This window comes from Mixophyes fleayi, chromosome 5 (assembly GCF_038048845.1).
Source record: "Mixophyes fleayi isolate aMixFle1 chromosome 5, aMixFle1.hap1, whole genome shotgun sequence".
In the NCBI taxonomy this organism is placed as follows: domain Eukaryota; kingdom Metazoa; phylum Chordata; class Amphibia; order Anura; family Limnodynastidae; genus Mixophyes; species Mixophyes fleayi.
In genome coordinates this window covers 256,485,570-256,506,348 of record NC_134406.1, presented here as the reverse complement: position 1 = coordinate 256,506,348, position 20,779 = coordinate 256,485,570, and the positions used below count along the sequence as shown (strand labels likewise).

General features: G+C 40.5%; 1 protein-coding gene across 1 annotated transcript in view; it reads right to left on the bottom strand.

Moving 5' to 3' along the window:
• The window catches only part of PKHD1L1 (PKHD1 like 1), a 120,010-nt gene that overhangs the window by 63,384 nt on the left and 35,847 nt on the right, over nt 1-20,779 (bottom strand). Inside the window, 13 exon segments of the mRNA XM_075214430.1 lie at nt 1,668-1,789; nt 4,765-4,926; nt 5,920-6,039; nt 8,087-8,186; nt 9,522-9,644; nt 10,947-11,104; nt 12,395-12,539; nt 14,886-15,046; nt 15,420-15,604; nt 17,255-17,385; nt 18,095-18,241; nt 18,349-18,477; nt 19,415-19,572. Coding sequence (XP_075070531.1) covers nt 1,668-1,789; nt 4,765-4,926; nt 5,920-6,039; nt 8,087-8,186; nt 9,522-9,644; nt 10,947-11,104; nt 12,395-12,539; nt 14,886-15,046; nt 15,420-15,604; nt 17,255-17,385; nt 18,095-18,241; nt 18,349-18,477; nt 19,415-19,572 — 1,841 coding nt within the window.

The following is a 20,779-nucleotide window of genomic DNA, read 5'->3' as shown; positions in this document are numbered from 1 at the left end:
CAATTACATATATGTTTAAACATTAGGACAATGACAATAAACCTTAGACTTTAAGGCAGGGTTTCCCAAACCCAGTACTCAGGACTCCCCAACAGTGCAGGTTTTCCATATCTCCTTGCTGGAGCACAGGTGTATTCATTACTGACTGAGACATTGTAACAGATCCACAGGTGGTCCTAATTATGTCACATGTGATCCGGAAAACCTGCACTGTTGGGGAGCCCTGAGGACTGGGTTTGGGAAACCCTGCTTTAAGGTGACTATACTTTTGATATGTTAATATCTCTAAGGATGGGCAAACATTTAAATATTCGAGAATCAGACAGACAGATAATCCCTTAAATACAAATGCCAATGCTTAAAAATTTAATAGATTTGAAATGAGACATATGAAATCCTTATGTTCTATACATCATTCTGAAGGAGGAGCGGATGTTTGCGTAGGCTGAGGAGAGGAGTTGGGTGGAGCCAGGACTATCATACAAAGTAAGTAGTAGTGTGCATAGTTTTGCTAAGCAGTGCAAAAACTAGATTTGCTTTTGAGGACTGTGATTATTCAGCGCGTTCTTAGGGGCAAAAGTACTTGACTTTTGCCCTGGCTCAGGGTTGGCAGTCTTCGATTCCCATCTTCTACTTTTAGTAGAACACGCTCGGTACCTCTACGTTGCACCTCAGAGGAGAATCACATTTCTAGGCATACTGCAAGGAATGCCTTGAAATAGCTTCACATAAACAAAAATGCCACATACAGTATGTTAAAAAAACAACCCCAACGTACCCTGATATTCATGATTGATTTAAGCCATAAACAAGGTTAAACCGAGCAGTGAAAAGTTTATTTTATTGAAAACGGTAGTTCTAGTGATAGGAGGTCGGACTCAGATATAACGTCACCTATTCAACCTTTTTGGCCTCTCTGAAGACCTAGGGGTAAACGTATCAAGCTGAGAGTTTTCTGGCGGGTTTGAAAAACCAATCAGATTCTAGCTATCATTCTACAAAATGACAGCTAGAATCTGATTGGTTGCTATAGGCAACATCTCCACTTTTCAAACCCGTCCAAAAACTCTCAGCTTGATACATTTACCCTTTATACACACTACTAGTTTGCTGAACCACCTATGAGCAAAGGGTAGACCTTGGCATGTGCTGGCCTGGCCATCCAGGTTCACCGGAGGGAAACCAAGGTGTTTTGCACTGCTCGGCAAGTTCGCTTTGTAAATCACCTCCATTGTCTCAATTATCTAAAATGCTGTTGATAATATAATGGAGCTTAGACAAATGAATTCCATATGTTTGGATTTTATTGACTTACCATGTATTTATCTGTGCAAGTGATTTTTCTTCTAAATGTTATACCACATATTCATTATTATACACACTTGGCATATTTACAAATTTAGCGTTTATTTTATTTTTTAGACTGGACACAGTGTATGATTTTGTGACTACATAAGAAATTGTGGTGTATTAATGAACAAATAACAACTACTACTAGCAACAATAACAACTATAATAATCATAACAAAAACAACAACAATAATATTAATAATAGTAATAATAATAATAATAATAATAATAATAATAATAATAATAACACTCAGCTGAAGTTGAATAGAAACAATGGCCCTGTCACTTCAGCTGTGTGAGTGATAATGTTTACTTACTCCTGGAGTCCAGAATTGAATCATCGTCAGGTTGGCAAAGACAACATAACAGCCTACGCCACCAAGCTCCACCATTGAGTTACTGCTAAATCCTGTGCCAAGAATGGTTACCAACGTGCCCCCTGGAGAGATATCATACGTGCAATGTTAGACACAAAACATCCAGCTATTGTTATTTTAATTTTTTTTTAATCTGTTGTGTGCTTGAGACATTATAACCCTAGTTTGTACAATTTGTGAATCACTTTGCATTTTGTACTGGGCACCAGTGTAATTCAATAAATACAATTACATCTTTGATATTAATTTTAGACTCATTGTTCATGTTGGTGAGCTTCATTTGGACATTTGGACATATATTTCATGTTGGTGAGCTTCATTTGGACACATTATTCATGTTGGTGAGCTTCATTTGGACACATTATTCATGTTGGTGAGCTTCATTTGGACATTTGGACATATATTTCATATTGGTGAGCTTCATTTGGACATATATTTCATGTTGGTGAGCTTTATTTGGACACATTATTCATGTTGGTGAGCTTCATTTGGACACATTATTCATGTTGGTGAGCTTCATTTGGACATATATTTCATGTTGGTGAGCTTCATTTGGACATATATTTCATGTTGGTGAGCTTCATTTGGAAATATATTTCATGTTGGTGAGCTTCATTTGGACACATTATTCATGTTGGTGAGCTTCATTTGGACACATTATTCATGTTGGTGAGCTTCATTTGGACATTTGGACATATATTTCATGTTGGTGAGCTTCATTTGGACACATTGTTCATGTTGGTGAGCTTCATTTGGACATTTGTACATTTTCTTCATGCTGATGAACTGTATTTGGAAGCATTGTTTGTGTTATCGAGCTTTATTTTGATACAATGTTGATATAAGTGACCTTCATTTTAATACAGCATTCATATAAGCGAGCTTTATTTTGATGCAGTGTCCATATTGATGTGCTTTGTTTCATATTGTATTTATGTTAGTGTGTTCCATTTTAGTGCATGCTTTATGTTACACCTGATGAAAGGTCTCAGATGCTCATCAGTATGTAGTGATGCAGTGATGTCATGCATTCATTGCACAGAGATTTTTTTGTGTTTGGCACAGGATTACAACATTGCCCCTCAAGTATGCCTACACCTGAATTATTTATTTTTATTTTATTCCTTCTCAGCATTTCAAGTCCTGTGAGAACTCCATTGTCTGTTTCTACTCTGTTGCTGGACGGTTTGCCCACCTGAGCACTCATTTCTTCAACTCTTGACCTCTGCTACTGACCACGAGCATTCTGTGTTCTCCATTCCTGACCTCGGCTTGTGACCTCCATTATCCCACTATTTTCCAGTCCCTGGCATCTGGTAGTGTGTTCGACTGTCAAACAATACACAGTTCCCAGGTCTGGATGGGCTATTTTAGTCCCTACATGTGCCTGGTGGGTCCTACTCCTTTAAAATTTGGCTTTTTTTTTTTTTTTTTTAAAGTGTTAGATTAATTTGAATAAATTAATTTTATTTTGTCTGAATTACTTTGGAAAGATTTACATTTATTTGGTGTGTTTGTTGCTGAATTACAATTTGTGGTCCTAGTGGTTTGGAGGCAGATATACTTTCAGACTTCCTGAAGACTTACATTTTATTTATTTAGATCTATCAAAATCATTGTTTTTATTTTCGCTAAACTATATACATAATAATGTTAGTGTTTTTCATGTACATGCGGCCCGAGTCTTTAAGGAGAGCAAAGCATAAAAAAGAAGTAAAGTTGCACCTTAGCAAAACCATGTTTCACTGGAGGGGGGGGGGGTAAATTTAAAATGTGGGGACAGATTTATAGTTGGGATAGGGCATGTCCTAGATCAACTTTAAATTTCAGTGTAAAAATAAGGCTATCACATAATTGTGAGCATGAAAAAGCCAGTATTTTCCTTATGTGCAATATAATGAACTAATTTACCCCTTGCATTGTAACATGGATTGTCCAGGAGCAAACATACTCCTTTTTTTGCCTTGCTCTCCTTAATGTCTTATGCCCACAGTGTTTATGTTGGTATACACTATTTCAATCCAGTGCTCATGATATACACAGGGCCGGATTAAGGGAATGGAGGCCCCTGGGCTAAGGGGGCCTCCATTCCCCTGTGAGGGCCCCCCCCCAGTGATCCAAGCTGCCCGCGCCCCCCCCCCCCTTGATCCGAGCTGCCCGCACCCCCCCCCCCCCCCCTCGGCACTAACCTCCTTCTCCGGCACGCTGTACGCTCTTTACTGAGATCTTGTGAAAGTGAGACTCACGAGATCTCCTCAGTAAGTAGACTACAGCGCGCCGGAGATAGACCGCAGTGAAAGTGCTCAGCAGCACTGATCGCGCCGGGGGCGCCCCCGCCCCTGACCGATCAATACTGCTGCTGAGCACTTTCAAGGGCCCCCTGGAGGCTAGCAGCATGTTGGTTTAACAGGACCTTGCTGGCACCAATTTTAATTCACAGCATTTGGGCATTTTTTTTATATATTTTATTAATCATAGAAGAAATAAGTCTGCCTCAGTTAATCTCATCTCATATATTGTACCAGCTGCATGGTAATATAAATACCCTCTATGTAATCAAAACAAAAAGACAGTTGTTATCAGCGCTTATCCTTAACACTGCATAACTGTGTGTATCTAGCAAAAATGAGAATATGAGGTATTGGTTCATATTTTCGTCAAAACATTTAATCCTGCATCCCAACATCAAGTATACCTCATTGTACGCAGGTCCTACACTGACCTATATGCTTCAAACACCATTAAAATGCAGTAATCAGGTGCAATCACCTCCCAGGTATAGAGGCTAACATCTAGCAAGGGCTGGCTTGTGAGCCACACCCAAAAATGACTTAAATAGGTCGGATAGACAGCTGCTAAGACAACATATTGCAATATTTTGAAACAAAACCAGAGAAGAATTAAGCCAGCACTCGGTATATCCCATATTATATATGATACCAGCTGCATGGCAATATAAATGCCCTATAGGGATACAAAACATTGCATTAATCATGTCTAATCTTACAGGTTGACAGATAAGTAGGTCCATGATTACCTGCAAGGCTTCCCGATGAGGGTACAATGGAAGAGACTGTAATCTGCTGGGTGAAGGTCAAGTTTGCGCCATCGGACACTGCAAATCCAACTTCTGCAATGTACACTGTGACCGGGAATATTCCTGCACTCGCCTTCTGTACCAGGCATGTGATATCATTGGCTTTTGCACACAAAGGAAAAAAAAGAACAATGACAGAATCCCGGTCATAGTTCAGATACAAAATATGTATGTTTTAAAAAACATATGAAAGCGTGTTATACTGTATGTAGATTGGTTGTTATCTTTTCTAGTTCTCTTTTCAAAATATGTCTAATTCTTACATGCAAAGTTACCCGGAGCATCATGTGAGTATCAGTGAGTCCAGAAATTGGGGACAACCACGTGTCTCACAATTTATGTCAGCAGATTACACTAATAGGTCATGGGGTATATTCCAGTAGTCGGTAACAGGTTAGTCTAAAGCAGTGGTCAGGGAACAGGGGTAAATGACCCCAAATGGGGTAAAAATGAAATTCCTGGGAGTAATGCTGCCGATTCACATGCTGTCAGTTGGATTGTAGACCCCTTTAAATGTGAAATTGCTGTTGTACCAGAAGAGCCTCAAGGGTTGGCAGAGGCACTTCTTCAGCTTCAATGCAATAATGAAGCACGTATTGCATTTGAAAACAAAGCAGATCTGTCATATTTTTGAATGTCAACAGCTGCAAAGGCATCAAAATTGCACATGAGGAGGCAGTCAAAAAGTTGCTGCCTTTTGCAACAACCTACCTTTGCAAACAAGGATTTTCAACTTTAATGAACATAAAAACAAAGCAGAGAAATCGTTTGGACGCTGAAGACTGTATCCAAATTGCTCTGACATCAAAATGCCCCAATATTGATGCTCTCGTATCAAAAATGAAGCAACATCATTTCTCCAAAACCTGAAGTTTTGAACTTGAAGCTTTCAAAGAAATTTTGAATAGATTCAATAAAATTTTGAATTCCAATAATTAATAATATATGATTTCCTTCCTTTCAAATCAAGGGGGTAACGTCAGCGTATAAAGCAAATTGTCAGTGGATAATAAAAATGAGGTGTAAGCCTAAAATTAGCCTACATGAAAATGACATTATTTTAGTATTTCTTTCGTTTTGCACTATTTGACTTACCAGTAAGGCTAAGAATGGCGCAGGTAAGATTGCCGATGGTGACAACGGTTGAGTCATTGGCAGTACTGTTAGAGAATCCGGTTCCGTTTATTTTCAGCAACTGATCATTTCCACTCAGAACTGGAAAAAAATGGTTTTAAACTTTACGTACAAATTTCAGCTTAAACCAGTTCTCAAGGACTGACAGATATTTCAATGATCGTGTCTACAAATTACAATGACAATCATGCAATAACCTTCAAACAAGCACCTGTATTAATGTTGGCGCAGAAAACAATCAGGAACAAATACTGAAGCCAGACCGGATTTATACCCTTGTGACCTTCCCACATTAGTGTTTTAACTTATTTTATTTTGTTTATATAAAGCTCATTATTTAAATGTTATAAACATTTGAACATGGACAGAAAATGGGTAAAGTGTTTATTTCCATATATTCATTTTTTTCGGGTGTGATGCAGGTAGTGGAGTAGGGGGAGGGGGGTAAAATTGAGACCAATGAGAAATATGACGGGGGAATGTGGGGGTTAGTATAATGGGGGCACAGAGAAGTTGCCCTAAGCATAGATGAAAATCTGGGCATGTACTTAATTGGTACACAAAGTATACAGATGTGGGATCTCTAAACTAAAAAAAAACAGTTATTCCAAAAGTTCTTAAACCCAGAAAGAAAATATAGTTGCTACTGAACAGTAATAATGTTATACACACAGATGATATGATCACCCAGTGCTTCTTCCTAGACTTACTGTGAGGAGCACTGCTACACTCAGCATTGAGGGGAATGTCTTACTCAGACATGATTACCAAGCAGCTCCATCTAAATTCACTGTGAAAAGCACTTATACCTAAGGATACATGGAAGGGAATCTACTATATAAAAGCCTAGTGGCGTGTGTCTGTGTGTGGGGGGAAAAAAACAAGCTGCAGCTCCACCTGCTGGGCGAAGTTATACACTGACCTACTAAATTCTTAGTGTGTGTGGAAAAAAAACTCAGAAAGGGCTGAAATTTGCTGCAGCGCCACCTGCTGGGCGGAGTTATACACTGACCTACTAAATTCTTAGTGTGTGTGGAAAAAAAAAACTCAGAAAGGGCTGAAATGTGCTGCAGCGCCACCTGCTGGGCGGAGTTATACACTGACCTGAAAGGGCTGAAATTTGGTATACTAAGATGTTTTTAATTTGTTAATTTAATTTGTTAATTGTTAAAAGTGTTTATAAAGATTTTAAAAAATATATATATATTTCTTGAAGGAGAAGTGACAGTTGGGAGTGGTTGGTGGTTGCCGGGGGTGACAGTGGGGAGTGGTTGGTGGTTGCCGGGGGTGACAGAGCGAGAGGAGTGTGATACTCAGGACCGCTGAGAGAGATCCCTGTGTCTGGATAGACATCTGGATAGATGTGGCGATAAAAATGAAGGATGAGGTGATGGAGAAAATGATGAGGTGGTGACATTTGGACAAAACCACGTTAAAAAAGGGCGCTTGCGTCGGGAAGTAACGCTCTTCCCCTGAGGAGGCCTGGGCTATGGCCCAAATGCATGACAAGAACCTTTTTAACACCTTAAGTAGCTTGATTTGACTAGAATGCATGAGTTTCATGCACGGGTTAACTTGTGTCATATATACAGACATGATCACCAAGTGCCTTGTGCTACAATCACTGTGAGGAGCGCTGATGCACAAATGAGACGAGGAATGCTAGGGGAGAGGCAATGGTCTTTTTTAAATGTAAGTTAATATATTTTAGGTATGGTGCTCCAAATTACAAAAAAACACCTTATAAAAAAATGTGCAAGCATTCTGGATGGTAGATCCCATAACTATTCATTATATGAAGGTCTTTAAATGTATCTACTAATAACTGCCTTTACTGGTAAAAGCTACACTCTTGGCCCAAATGTCTTCTGCTAAGAATACTTATATTATGGGATAAAATATTTCCAGGTTATTTCACTGTGACATTAAACTGAATAATTAGCATTTTTAGATTTCTTTAAAAAAAAAAAATGTAATAGCTATTTGCTGTTATCTCTCTAAGGTCATTCAAATGATATTATATTGTTTCAAGAAATGTAACTGATCTAAAATAAATATTGCATAATTCTAAGATTTTCCACAAAGCACTGTGGTCTGTGTTACTCCATTGGATAAGAAAACCTTTTACCTGTATTAATGGAATAAATAACTGGTGTTTGCTCTGCTTCCCAGGTGTAGGAGCAGTTTCCAGAGCACTTTGAAGGGATTCCGTTTATGTAGACTTCAACCTATAGATTAAACAGGTAATGATTTATTGTAGGTGGTGGAAGGGTTTATTTAGAATAAGAAGAGTGGAAAAGAAATACAGAAAGCGGGATGCTGAAAGATATAATAAATATTATTCAGAATATATTTGAAAAAAAGCTGCAAAATTATCAAATGTAAACCATGTAGGTAAAATGCATTGTACAGTGTTAACCTGGCCCTCAACTACAGCTCTGTAAAAAAGTAAACTATCCTAATGATCAACAAGCTGAGTAAGAAGTAACTTCAGTTACTGTGAAAAAACTGGTCCTGCCCCTTGCTATGAATCCACCAATCCACATGGTGCATTTCTGCAATGCAAGCTTGTCAAACTGGCAGTCCTCCCTTGTCTACTGCGTTAGAGAAGCACCTCCCCCTTAACATAACAGCCTGCTGCAGAGGAGTGAAAGAGAGAATGGTGGACTTATTTAGTTAAGTATAAGCACTACAGTTATGTATATTATTCAGCTCAGTAATACACAGCCTTTGGATAGGAATCCCCTGGTCACATTGAAATGTTACTCTCAACAGACTTGGACAAATCAAGTCAGGGGAAAAATGCTGTGTCTCCTCCCATAAACTAAGTAACACTCCCCTAAATGCTCCTATCTACATGTGCATGTGAGAGTATCAGAGGCTCATTCATACTCCTAAATGTACCAAATGTTCTAAAAAGAAAAAGTGGAGCTGTTGGCCGTAGCAACCAATCACATTCTAGTTTTCATTTTCTAGAATGTACTAAATGATAGGTAGAATCTGATTGGTTGTTATGGGAAACACCTCTACTTCTAGTACGTTTGGTACATTTACACCCGAATCTGCATTTAGAAAAGTACGCCCCCCCCCCCCCCCCATCCACCCAGCTACTCCCATCCCTCTACCTTGCTGATGTCACTATCTTGGCTGTAAATTCATGCACTTACCCATGCGATGGGTGCAATTGTGCAAATAGAACTGTGCAATGTCATAAGACTGTATTTTTGTAAATGAGCCTCAGATCGTTAATTAAAAGGAGCAGGAGATAATCCAAATAACAAGATGGACTAATGCTAAGATACTGTTAGTGAGATTTAACCAAAGAGGAGGAGAAAACGGCACAATCACAAAAATAATACATTCCTATTGGTTCATATGATCTATCATCTTGTTGCAATTCTAGAAATTGCTGGGAAGTAAAGATAATAACATAATATATTGCTAAACTCTAGTCTTATCCCTGTCTGTGCTGAGCAGTAATAAGGAAATTTATTTTTTATGTTTCAATGTGTACAACAAAAATACTTTAACTGATACCCCAGTATGTAATACATTTACTATACCTGTGGTGTTTTATGTACTGTTCTGAAAAGATCTCCAATTAAATGCTGGCGAAACAGGCCTCCGCTGCTTAGTTTGGTTGCGGATACTGCAGCATTTACGCCGGTTACAGCGGAATCGTTTACCTGGTCAGAGAGATAGATAAGTGTGTGATGTTGTGATATCCAATGAAGGACTGCTCTCTGTAATATTATAACTGGATGCATCTGCTCACTCTTTGATATAAACAATTCTAACCGCACCAAACCACCAGTAACTGCACAGAAATGTCAGTATTCAAAGACTGCTTTAATATTGGTGGCTGATAATGCTTCTGCCTTTCAGTAGTCAAATAGACTCTTCCCACCAACGGCTATCATCATCATCATCACCATTTATTTATATAGCGCCACTGATTCCGCAGCGCTGTACAGAGAACTCATTCACATCAGTCCCTGCCCCATTGGAGCTTACAGTCTAAATTCCCTAATATACACACAGACAGAGAGAGAGAGAGACTAGGGTCAATTTTGATAGCAGCCAATTAATCTACTAGTATGTTTTTGGAGTGTGGGGGGAAACCGGAGCACCCGGAGGAAACCCACGCAAACACGGGAAGAACATACAAACTCCTCACAACGGCTACAATTGTTATTCTTTATGTATCGATTGTTCTCAACACCTTAGCTTCTGTTTCATGTTATTGATTGTTATTTATGTGCATCATGATTGTACAGCACTACATAATAAATTATAATTTATTATTATTATTATTATTATTATTATTATTATTATTAATATTATAAACAGCAAACACACTATATTTCAGCTGATGCTGCGTGAATCCCTGGTTTAGCTAGGATTAAATGAGAAAGGTGAGCACCCAGCTGCTGTGAGAACACAGTTTTATTCCCCCTGCGTTCCGTTCTTTCTGTGTTAGAAATTGAACAGAATAACACGAAAGCTTCCAGAATTTGCATGCATGAATAAATTTAACAAAAAGGATCATGAAATTAAGCAGAAAGTGTCTCTATTTTCCTTTGTCCGCGTTTATGATCTGTTTGGTTAAAATCACAGTGTGCATTTAATATCGGGTTCGGGAAAAATAACTCTATAATACAGCTGGTATAATCTTCCTTCATATAATCTTCCTTTGTGCACAAATGAAGGCAAACAATTCATTCTAAAATACTCCCACAAAATCATATAACATGGGAATGAGCAGTGGACATACGCAGTACAAATTTCGTATTTTGTGCTAAACAGAGGGCTGTATGCCCAACTCATCATGAGCCCCCTAGTGTTCATATTATGTTCTGCAGCTATGTAAATAGGGGAATCCTGCAGTTTACCTCTCCTCTGGTCACAACATGTGTCCCCTGGAAGCCAAGGTCCACTTACAAGTGAGACCCCTGGTGGTACAGGAAAGTAAATGCAGATATTTATACCTGTAGAAGGGGCAGATATCCAGTAGCTGTTATGAACTTTATCTGCGATGTGTATCCTCTGCAGTCTCCATAGCTATACGTTATAGAAACTTGTCCCAGTTCTGGAATGGTTTCTAGGCTGTATTTTAGATCAACTGCTGATATATTGACATCAAGACCTGCAATACAGCAAACAATATAAGTATCTAAGTATCCCATGGCTGTTTATTGATTCTACTTTTGTCCTAAAACACTTTGCTAACACTTATAAATAAAGACTAAAGGGTCTAGTTATAAAGCACTAAAATAACCCACCTACATTTATTAATTGACTTTGACATGCAAAGTACATACTTCTTACGTGCTATTTATAAAACAGTAGAATTTTCCTTTGAGTGAGCAAACTATATCATAACAGTGTAATAAACCCCTTTCTACACCTAAGAAACATACAGAAATCATCTCAAAGGAAAATAAATGTAGAATTCCATCGGATCTTCCTGTAACTTCATTCTTCCTGTAATTAGAGGGGCAATGGCAGGTGGCAGTGGAATACTGTTGTGAGAAGAGGGGTACATTAGTAGGTGGATAGAGAAGGGTGCAGAGAAACAACACTACTTGGTGTAAGTAGATGGAGGACAAATATACTGTACCTGCTGGCAGACCCATAACAAGAAATTGTAGTGCCTGGGACAAGAAGGACAACTTGCACCCCCTAGCGCTCAACTTTAACCAAATGGTCCTAAAATATTCTTAATCCTGTGACCCATTTAGCTTGATGCCCTGTGTGGTTGCCCCTTTCACACAGCCCTAGTTACAGCCCTGTCTGTTGGAAGAAGTGGGTTCTGTGTGCGGTTATGAGAGCAGGGACTTAGAGGGATAGAGCAAGGATGGATGCAGTGGCAGGAGTGAGTATCGGCAATAGTTCTGGGGAGGGGTGAAGCCTTTTGGTATTGTAAATTGACATTGCCATATATATTTAATTGCTCCTTTGAAAATAGAGGGCCATTTCTAAGCAGTAGGCACAGTATGGAAAGTAAGCAAACTATTCCTAGCAAATGTTTCAAGTGTAGCTTTGCAGGATTATAAATAATCAATATATTTATTTCCCAATGACTTTACGGTGTCTTATTCCAAAAACACAAAAAGTACTTTTTTCTGCCCTTCCCTCCCCAGACTTTCCTACTCCCAGCCAAGGCAAAACCGGACAACTTGTAATAACCCTTCTGTAGGTATATAGACTTGCTATTATTTATTGTATCTATCCTCTGGATTTTGGTGTGACTCCACTGGTCTTTCCATAAAGATATTAAAAGACAAAAGGGAACTTAACCTAAGTTTGTTAAAATAAAGCTTATGTTTCAGAACTTTGTAGCGGTGTAATTAGATCTTCAGGGTTCAAAATAACCAGCTGTTAATTACACTCTTATCCTAACTGGAATCATGAAGATACACATATGTAACTGTACCTGGAATTTCTTTCCCATAAGCTTGAATACTAAATGTCCCTCCGATGGGAGGAGAAGCTGTCTGGGTTCGATTGATCTGGATAAATGACCCCTGTGTCCATGAAGATGTTCCATAGATGGCCGAATTGGAACTGTTTTCGGTATTCTATTTAGAAGTGAAATAAAATAACACCAAAGAAAGAGATAAAAATCATTTTTTTATATAATTATTTTTATTATTTACAAATCAACTTTTTTTTATCAGTCATGATGTATTATTTGAAAAGCCTCTTAGTGTTAGATGAACTGTGAAAATGGGCTTAAACCAACAAAGGCTAAGGGGTAGATTTATCAAACCTTCCAGGGGCAAACGTAGGATTTGTAGAGGGGGGGTTCCACACCACGCCACCAGTGGGCATGACAAGCATGCATGGGGGCGTGGCTATAATGTTAGACAGTGCTTGGCTGCTCTCCAACTCTTCCTATCCCTGAAATATACATGGGCAATGCTGCGTGCACTACTGTTAGGCGCAGCTCTCCCTTTTCAAGCAGAGCCGTGTGAAGCAGGGGCAGGGTCCGGGTCCAGCCACCTCAATTATAAAGTGCCCCAGGCTTGGAGGGGGTTTCCAGGCACTAGGAAACCCCCTCTGTTTGCATATGCCTTCTGAAAGGAAACGTAGAGGTGTTGCAACTTTTACTATATTTAGGGGGGGATTAGCAGCGATGTGCCGCAATGTGTCTCTGGAACAGTCGCGGCGACATGCAATCTTAGTTTTTTCTCAATTATTATTATTATTAATTTTTATTTATAGGGCGCCACTAGGTGTCCGTAGCGCCGTACAGGGACAAACAAAGTTACAATACAAGGTGAGACAGCACAGTACAGTAAACAATAAGCACAGTAACTCGGTGAGCTCAAAGCAGGAAACCCCCAGAGGGGAGAGAAAGGAGCGAGAGGGGACGGGGGGAAAGTGGGTCCTCAAGGAGGAGGGCTAGGTAGCTGCAGAGCCGAGTTAAGAGTGGTGAGGACAGGAGGAGTGATGACCCTACTCAAAGCAGCGTACAATCTAAGGGGTGGGGTAGACAGACAGAGAGACACGGGGGAGAGAGGGAGAGATAAGGATAAGGGAAGGGGAATGAAGGGGAAGAGGTAGAAGAAAAGGTAGGAAATTAAGTGGGAGACTGGAAGGCTATAAGAAAAAGGTGGGTTTTTAGAGCCAGTTTGAAACTGGACAGATTAGGGGAATTTCTGATAGAGGGAGGGAGCTTGTTCCAGTGGAGGGGGGCAGCGCGGGCGAAGTCTTGGATACGTGCATGGGAGAAGGTGATAAGGGGGGAAGAGAGGCGACGGTCATTGGCAGATCAGAGAGGGCGGGATGGAGCATGAATAGAAAGGAGGTTGGAGATGTAGGGCGCAGTGGAGTTGGCAAGGACCTTGTATGTAAGAGTGAGGAGCTTGAAGAGGATTCTGAAGGGGAAGGGGAGCCAGTGAAGGGATTGGTAGAGGGGGGAGACAGACGAGGAGCGGCGAGAAAGGAAGATAAGCCTAGCGGCTGCGTTAAGGACAGATCGAAGGGGAGCGAGATGAGAGTGGGGGAAGCCAGTAAGGAGGAGGTTGCAGTAGTCCAAGCAGGAAATGATCAGAGAGTGAATAAGACATATGGTGGCATCTTGGGAGAGGAAGGGCCGGATGCGAGCGATGTTACGCAGCTGGAAGCGGCAGGATTTAGCGAGAGAGAGGATGTGGGGGCCAAAGGAGAGAGGAGTCGAGGATGACCCCGAGGCAGCGAAGTTGGGGGACAGGGGAGATAGAGGTGTTGTCGACAGTGATAGAGAGGTCAGCAGGGGGCGAGGTGTGAGAGGGAGGAAAGACTATGAGTTCAGTTTTGGCGAGGTTAAGTTTGAGGAATCGAGAGGACATCCAGGAGGAGATGGCAGAGAGGCAGGCGGACACTCTAGAGAGGAGGGAGGGAGAGAGATCAGGAGAGGAGAGGTAAAGTTGAGTGTCGTCAGCGTAGAGGTGGTAGTTGAGGCCGTAGGAGCTGATGAGTTCACCCAGGGAAGAGGTGTAGAGAGAGAAGAGTAAGGGTCCCAGGACATAGCCCTGGGGGACTCCGACTGGAAGGGTGGACAGCGGGAGAGAGATCCAGAGGTGGTGACAGAGAAGGATCGGTCAGCAAGGTAAGAGGTGAACCAGGATAAGACTGGGCTGGAGAGGTCAAAGGACTGGAGGGTGTGGAGGAGGAGGGGGTGGTCGACGGTGTCAAAGGCTGCAGAGAGATCAAGGAGGATGAGAAGGAAGAAGTGACTCATTGGTACAGAATCTCAGCGGAGACTCTGTACCATATTTGGCTCGACGTCCGGCGGCAGCTTGTGGCTAATTGGACCCTCCTCCCCTTAAACAGTGTGTTTTGTTTCATCTTGAAAACTTGCAGATCTATCCTATTCCAATAAGCTATGGACACTTTTACTTTTCACTGATAAGACATATATGTCCAAGTGATGTACATACCTCTGCAAATCCAACCTCAAATAATGGAAAATTGTATCCGCAATTGTATGGGGTTATGGTAACGGTATAACGGTTTTCAGTTGTGCCATGAACTGTGTTGGTAACATCAATGTTGCTGAGTTGAACTCCATTCTCTGACAAAGCTGGTCGTCTCCTCACCACTGTACCATACACAATTAGCAGTAAAACAAAAAAAAAAAAGAGTCATTGTTTGACAATAAGAAAAAAGAGCACTATTAACCAGAGAAGATACGTCTAATACAACCAGTACAGGGATTAATTAAAGCATACTTTTTGGCAGTTGAAATATAAATATGAGTTTGGAGAGACGAAGGATATTGAAAAGCCAGAAAGTAAAGAAACAAGGCAGGAGATAATATGGTAAGAAAGACAGGATGCCTGATTCATTAATGAGTGTAAATGGCAATGTGTTGCTTATTTTGTGTACAATTACTAAGCGCATGCCCAGAAACAAACCATATGGCAGAGAAGGCATGGATGTCCAATTCAGCTTTGAGCGCAAAGGACCTTTACTACTATGGAACGGGGAGGGAAATGTTTTACCATTGAAGTCATTTGTTGTTACGGTCTGTCCAATGTAGAGGACGTCAACATATAATTCTGGCTGTGGCGATAAGCTAATTGTGTGTACGTTGAAGTTTCTGCCAGAGTAACTGGTTTTCACAAGAGCCAGCAAGTCTATGCAAGTGTACGTCCAGCTGAAATACACATGATATTTTATTGCATATTCATACATTATACAAAAAGACATATTATTAAAAAAATAAGTAGAAAAACATTAAGTTTGCATGTATACAGTACATCATCATCAACATTCATTTATATAGTGCCAGCAAATTCCGTAGCGCTTCACAATTGGGGACAAAAACAGTAATAGACAAACCGGTTAAACAGACAAAGAGGTAAGAGGGCCCTTCTCACAAGCTTACAATCTATAGGACAATGGATGTTGGATACATGAGGTTAAGTCTACATATTGCATTTTGGTCCAGCCAGATTGCAAAGGTAAAAAACAAAAACAAAAAAACAAACAAAAACAAAATGGATTAGTATGCTATATGATCCAGTCACACAGCAATGTTTGTCAGAGGGTTGTGTCTTGTGTGAATTGTGTAGCGGGTGGTAATAGGGTAAACTAGAGAGGTTAAGAGGGTGGCTGAGGAATATTATAAGCTTGCCTGAAGAGGTGAGTTCTCAGCGAACGCTTGAAGGTTTGTAGACCAGAAGAAAGTCATTGTGTGAGGGAGGGAATTCCATAGAGTGGGTGCAAATCGAAAGAAGTCCTGTAAACAGGAATGGGAGGATGTAATAAGGGTGGATGAGAAATCTTGTGCAGAACGGAGTTGTCAAGTTGGGAGAAATTTGGAGACAAGTGAGGAGATGTATGTTGGTGCAGCTTTGTTGAGGGCCTTGTAGGCTAGTAAAAGTATTTTATATTGAATTCGGTAGAAAACAGGCAACCAGCGTAGAGACTGACATAGTGATTCACCAGAGGAAAAACACTTTGCAAGGAAAACCAATATGCAGAATAGATCCTAGGGGTGCTAGTCTGTTTAGGGGAAGACCAGTAAGGAGGGAATTGCAATAGTCAATGCGGGAGATGATGAGTGCATGATGTAAAGTTTTTGCGGTGTCTTGTGTAAGATATGTGCGTATTCTGGAAATGTTTTTTAGATGTATGTAACATGATTTAGTTATAGAGTCAATGCGGGGAACAAAGGATAGTTCTAAGTCAAGGATCACACGTAGGCAGTGATCTTGCGGGGTGGGATTTATGGTCATGTTGTCAACAGAGATAGAAATGTCAGGTAGGTAGCTTCTGTTGGTGGGTGGGAATATTATTAACTCTCTTTTAGAAAGATTGAATTTGAGTTGGCGAGAGGACATCCAAGATAAAATGGCAGAAAGACAGTCAGTACATAGAAATGATGACCTTCCCAAACCACCTGTTGCAAGTGGATAGCTTCAAGTGTAGCTTTTGTTGACCTGATTCTTCCTCGGTTGTGTTAAATGGTTACGTAGCAGTTGAGTGTTTTTTTCATAGTTCCCCCTAATCCTCCCTAGGTGAGCCCTGCAGTTGGGCTCAGAAGGGCTGCAGAAACATATTGGAAGCAATGCCAGACAAACATGGGATTCACACAGAGCTTGACTGGGGCCCAGAAGTGAATGGACCCCTCTAGTGATGACCCAACAATCAACAAAAGGACAGAGGCCTATATATAATATTTCTGTCCTGGGTCCTTTACACGATTTGTCTCCCACTGCTCCCAGAGGTAGATTATTCTTACAATTCCCAACTTACTTAAATCAGCTATAAAATATATCATAAACACAGGAGAGAATCGTACCTGTTCCCCTGAACGAAGCTGTAGGGGAAATAAGCGTTCAAGGTTGTGATGGTGCCCAGACTGCGGCTGTCTTCGTATTGAAAATATATCCAAATCCCATTTGCTAAAAATCCTTTGTAGGCAAAGCAAAGCTGGAAACAGCACAGAAACACAATCACATATATTTGATAACCAAGTCTAGTATGACTGACACAGTCGTGAATTAAATCACCATTCAAATCTGTAAATGCAAGAACTTAATCAGAACCAATTTTCTACATTTCTGATAACTGTGGGCATATTATTCTCCAAAGAGGAACTAATAAAAAAGTTGGATGTATGAACCTCGTTACACATAGACATACATTTGACACCACAATCAGAGCTATATTTAGGCTTGCACAGTGCCCCGGGGCTCTCAGCCAAAAGAGGTCCACAAAAAACAGCATTTTAAAATCATCAACACTTTTTTTATGAAAGTAGATGAAATTGGACTACATGTGTTATTTATGTCTGAAAGCGATTGATTTTGCAGATGCCCCCCAGCCCAGCCAGCCCCTGCTACTCTGCTGTTTGGGGACCCTAGTCCTATCCCCAGTAACATAATCACTCAAGTGACAGATCACAGCTTCCCACAAGACCAATACCTTCATTTCCTGTGTTCTCTGTGCTGCTGTGAACATTCTTATCATCTTATTTGCTACATGTTGTTCTATGCCAACCCGCTTGAAAACTTAATATAGGTATGATCGATCAGAAGATAAATATTGGGAACCAAAAACACTCTACACTAACTAAATGGACCTGATAAACTCCACCATACTATTAAATAAAAATAAGCTAAATGCAGAACAAACATACCTTGCTATAGAGAGTTAGCGAGATAGTTCCATACGCTGTCTGGCTTATTTGATTAATTTCACCTGAATTATACAGCACTTGTGGATTCTTCAAAGAATTCCGTCCACAAAATGGTTCAATGTTACTGGTTAAAGTCCCCCCGAAAGACTGGAAGGAAATTATATAATCACTTTAATAAACACAGAATTGAAATGACCAATAATGAAAAAATATGTATCATAAATGTACACGGTGGAAGTAAAACAGTTTGAGACTTTAGATATTCATACCCAGGTGTAATCAGTTTCGTAGTTCCTGAAGTACTTGACTGATAAACTCTCCTTTTGATTGGCTATTTCATCTGGGCATTGTGCACTGACCATTTCTAAAATAGCACTTTGTACCTAGAACAGGAGGATAACTTTATAAAAAAAACTGTATGTACTTATTCTATAATATTTCAATACAGTTATTAAATACCATGGTCCATGTAAATGCAGCCTAAATTTTTAGGCACAGTACTAATATGGTATTTTTGAAGCCACCTAGTGGAGATCTAAATCATGTTACATAAATCTAAAAAACGTTTACAGAATTCGCACATATCTCCCACAAGACACAGCAAAAACCTTAATTCATGTACTTATCATTCCCTCCTTACTGGTCTTCCACAAACCAGACTCAAACCCCTACAATCTATTTTGCACGCTGCGGCTAGATTGGTTTTCCTTGCAAATCGTTATTCCTCTGTTGAATCACAAAAAAAAATTCTATGTGAGATTGCTGCTTTCAATGATAAGTCCACCTGGAGACATTTTCTTCTTGGTTAAACAAGCCTTCTCCAGCAGAATGTATCCAATTAGTGCCTTTTCCTGCAGTGTCTTCATCATTAGTGAGAGAGGCATTAGCTGTCCACTGCAAACACCCATTTCCCACGGCCAAGTGCCTGATGTCAGTGATTTGAGCTAATTAGCACGAATATCTGTTCATAAACCGTTCAAACTGAATGATGTCAGTTATTTGACAAAGCAGCATGGGCCAGGTATACATAATGGACTACAGACACCTGGGCACTGAATCTGAAGAATCTGCTGAACAACTGGTTAGAATACTCTTCTAGAGAATGTATCTAACCAAAGATCAGCAATTGATTGTATAAGGATTATATTTGCAAAACAGATCCTTTTATCAAAAACTAAAACACCCACAAAGGTGGAATTATTCTTAAAAGGTGAGTTAACCAGTTTTATTGGGCAATGATGGCAGAAATATGCATATACTGTTTATTTTACATTCATTGCCTTCGGGGACTAAGCCAATGACTACTATTGTACAACTGACCTCTACAGATGATGCGTTTGCTGCCAGTGGTTTGGAGTAAACATTGTCCCAAACTAAAGTGAAGGTGCTCATATCTGAGGCCCCTTTAGTTGTCTCCTCTATATCCACTGTCATGTTGCCTCCACCTAGAATTTCATATGTAAGAAGCTGGAAATCTCCTGTGGGTAGTAAATGTAGAAGTAAATCATCAAAATATTTCAATATACAGCAGATATGACTTTATTTTCAGAAGGCTTTACGTGTAAAACATATTTTCAGTTCCTGAATAAACTAGTAAAAATGAGCTTTGCAATGCGTTTTTTTTATTGCTTAATAAAATGCAGGTAAAAACCCATATGAACAACATTGTTTTGATGTACGTATTTGAAAGCAAGTTTTTAACTGCATTAATGCACATCAAGCATTAGAAAACCCGCTGTATAGCAACTAGAGATGCTCAGCCTCGGTTCCTCGAGAAGCGAACACACCCAAACTTATTGGATCCGAGTACCGGCTCGGCTCGGTACTTCCGCCCCTTTTCGGAATTAAAAACGAGGCAAAATGTCATGGTTACGTCGTCGGATCTCACGAGTTTTGGATTCCATTTTAAGATTCAACATAACGGTGGGCGGGAGGTAGGCCGCTCCCAAGGACAATTCCATCCTGGGAAGGAGGCCGCTCCCAAGGACAATTCCATCCTGGGAAGGAGGCCGCTCCCAAGGACAATTCCATCCTGGGAAGGAGGCCGATCCCAAGGACAATTCCATCCTGGGAGGGAGGCCGCTCCTAAGGACAATTCCATCCTGGGAAGGAGGCCGCTCCCAAGGACAATTCCATCCTGGGAGGGAGGCCGGTCCCAAGGACAATTCCATCCTGGGAGGGAGGCCGGTCCCAAGGACAATTCCATCCTGGGAGGGAGGCCGGTCCCAAGGACAATTCCATCTTGGGAGGGAGGCCGCTCCCAAGGACAATTCCATCCTGGGAGGGAGGCCGGTCCCAAGGACAATTCCATCCTGGGAAGGAGGCCGCTCCAAAGGACAATTCCATCCTGGGAGGGAGGCCAGTCCCAAGGACAATTCCATCCTGGGAGGGAGGCCGGTCCCAAGGACAATTCCATCTTGCACCGTTTTTCTTTTCTGCCACTGTTGTGTGCCAATGTGTCCTAGATGTGCTAGGAACTGCCGTGTGTTTGTGTCATTGTTCTGTCGCTTACCATCCAGCCAGGTCGCTGCAGTCTTTGTTTGAAAGTGTATGAAAATAATATTGTGACCTGTGAGGTGGTCAAAATTGACTGCAAATGACTTGAAATTAGTGTTATTGAGGTTAATAATAATGTAGGAACAAAAAAAGAGCAAACGTATGTGATTTTAGCATATTTTAGGATTT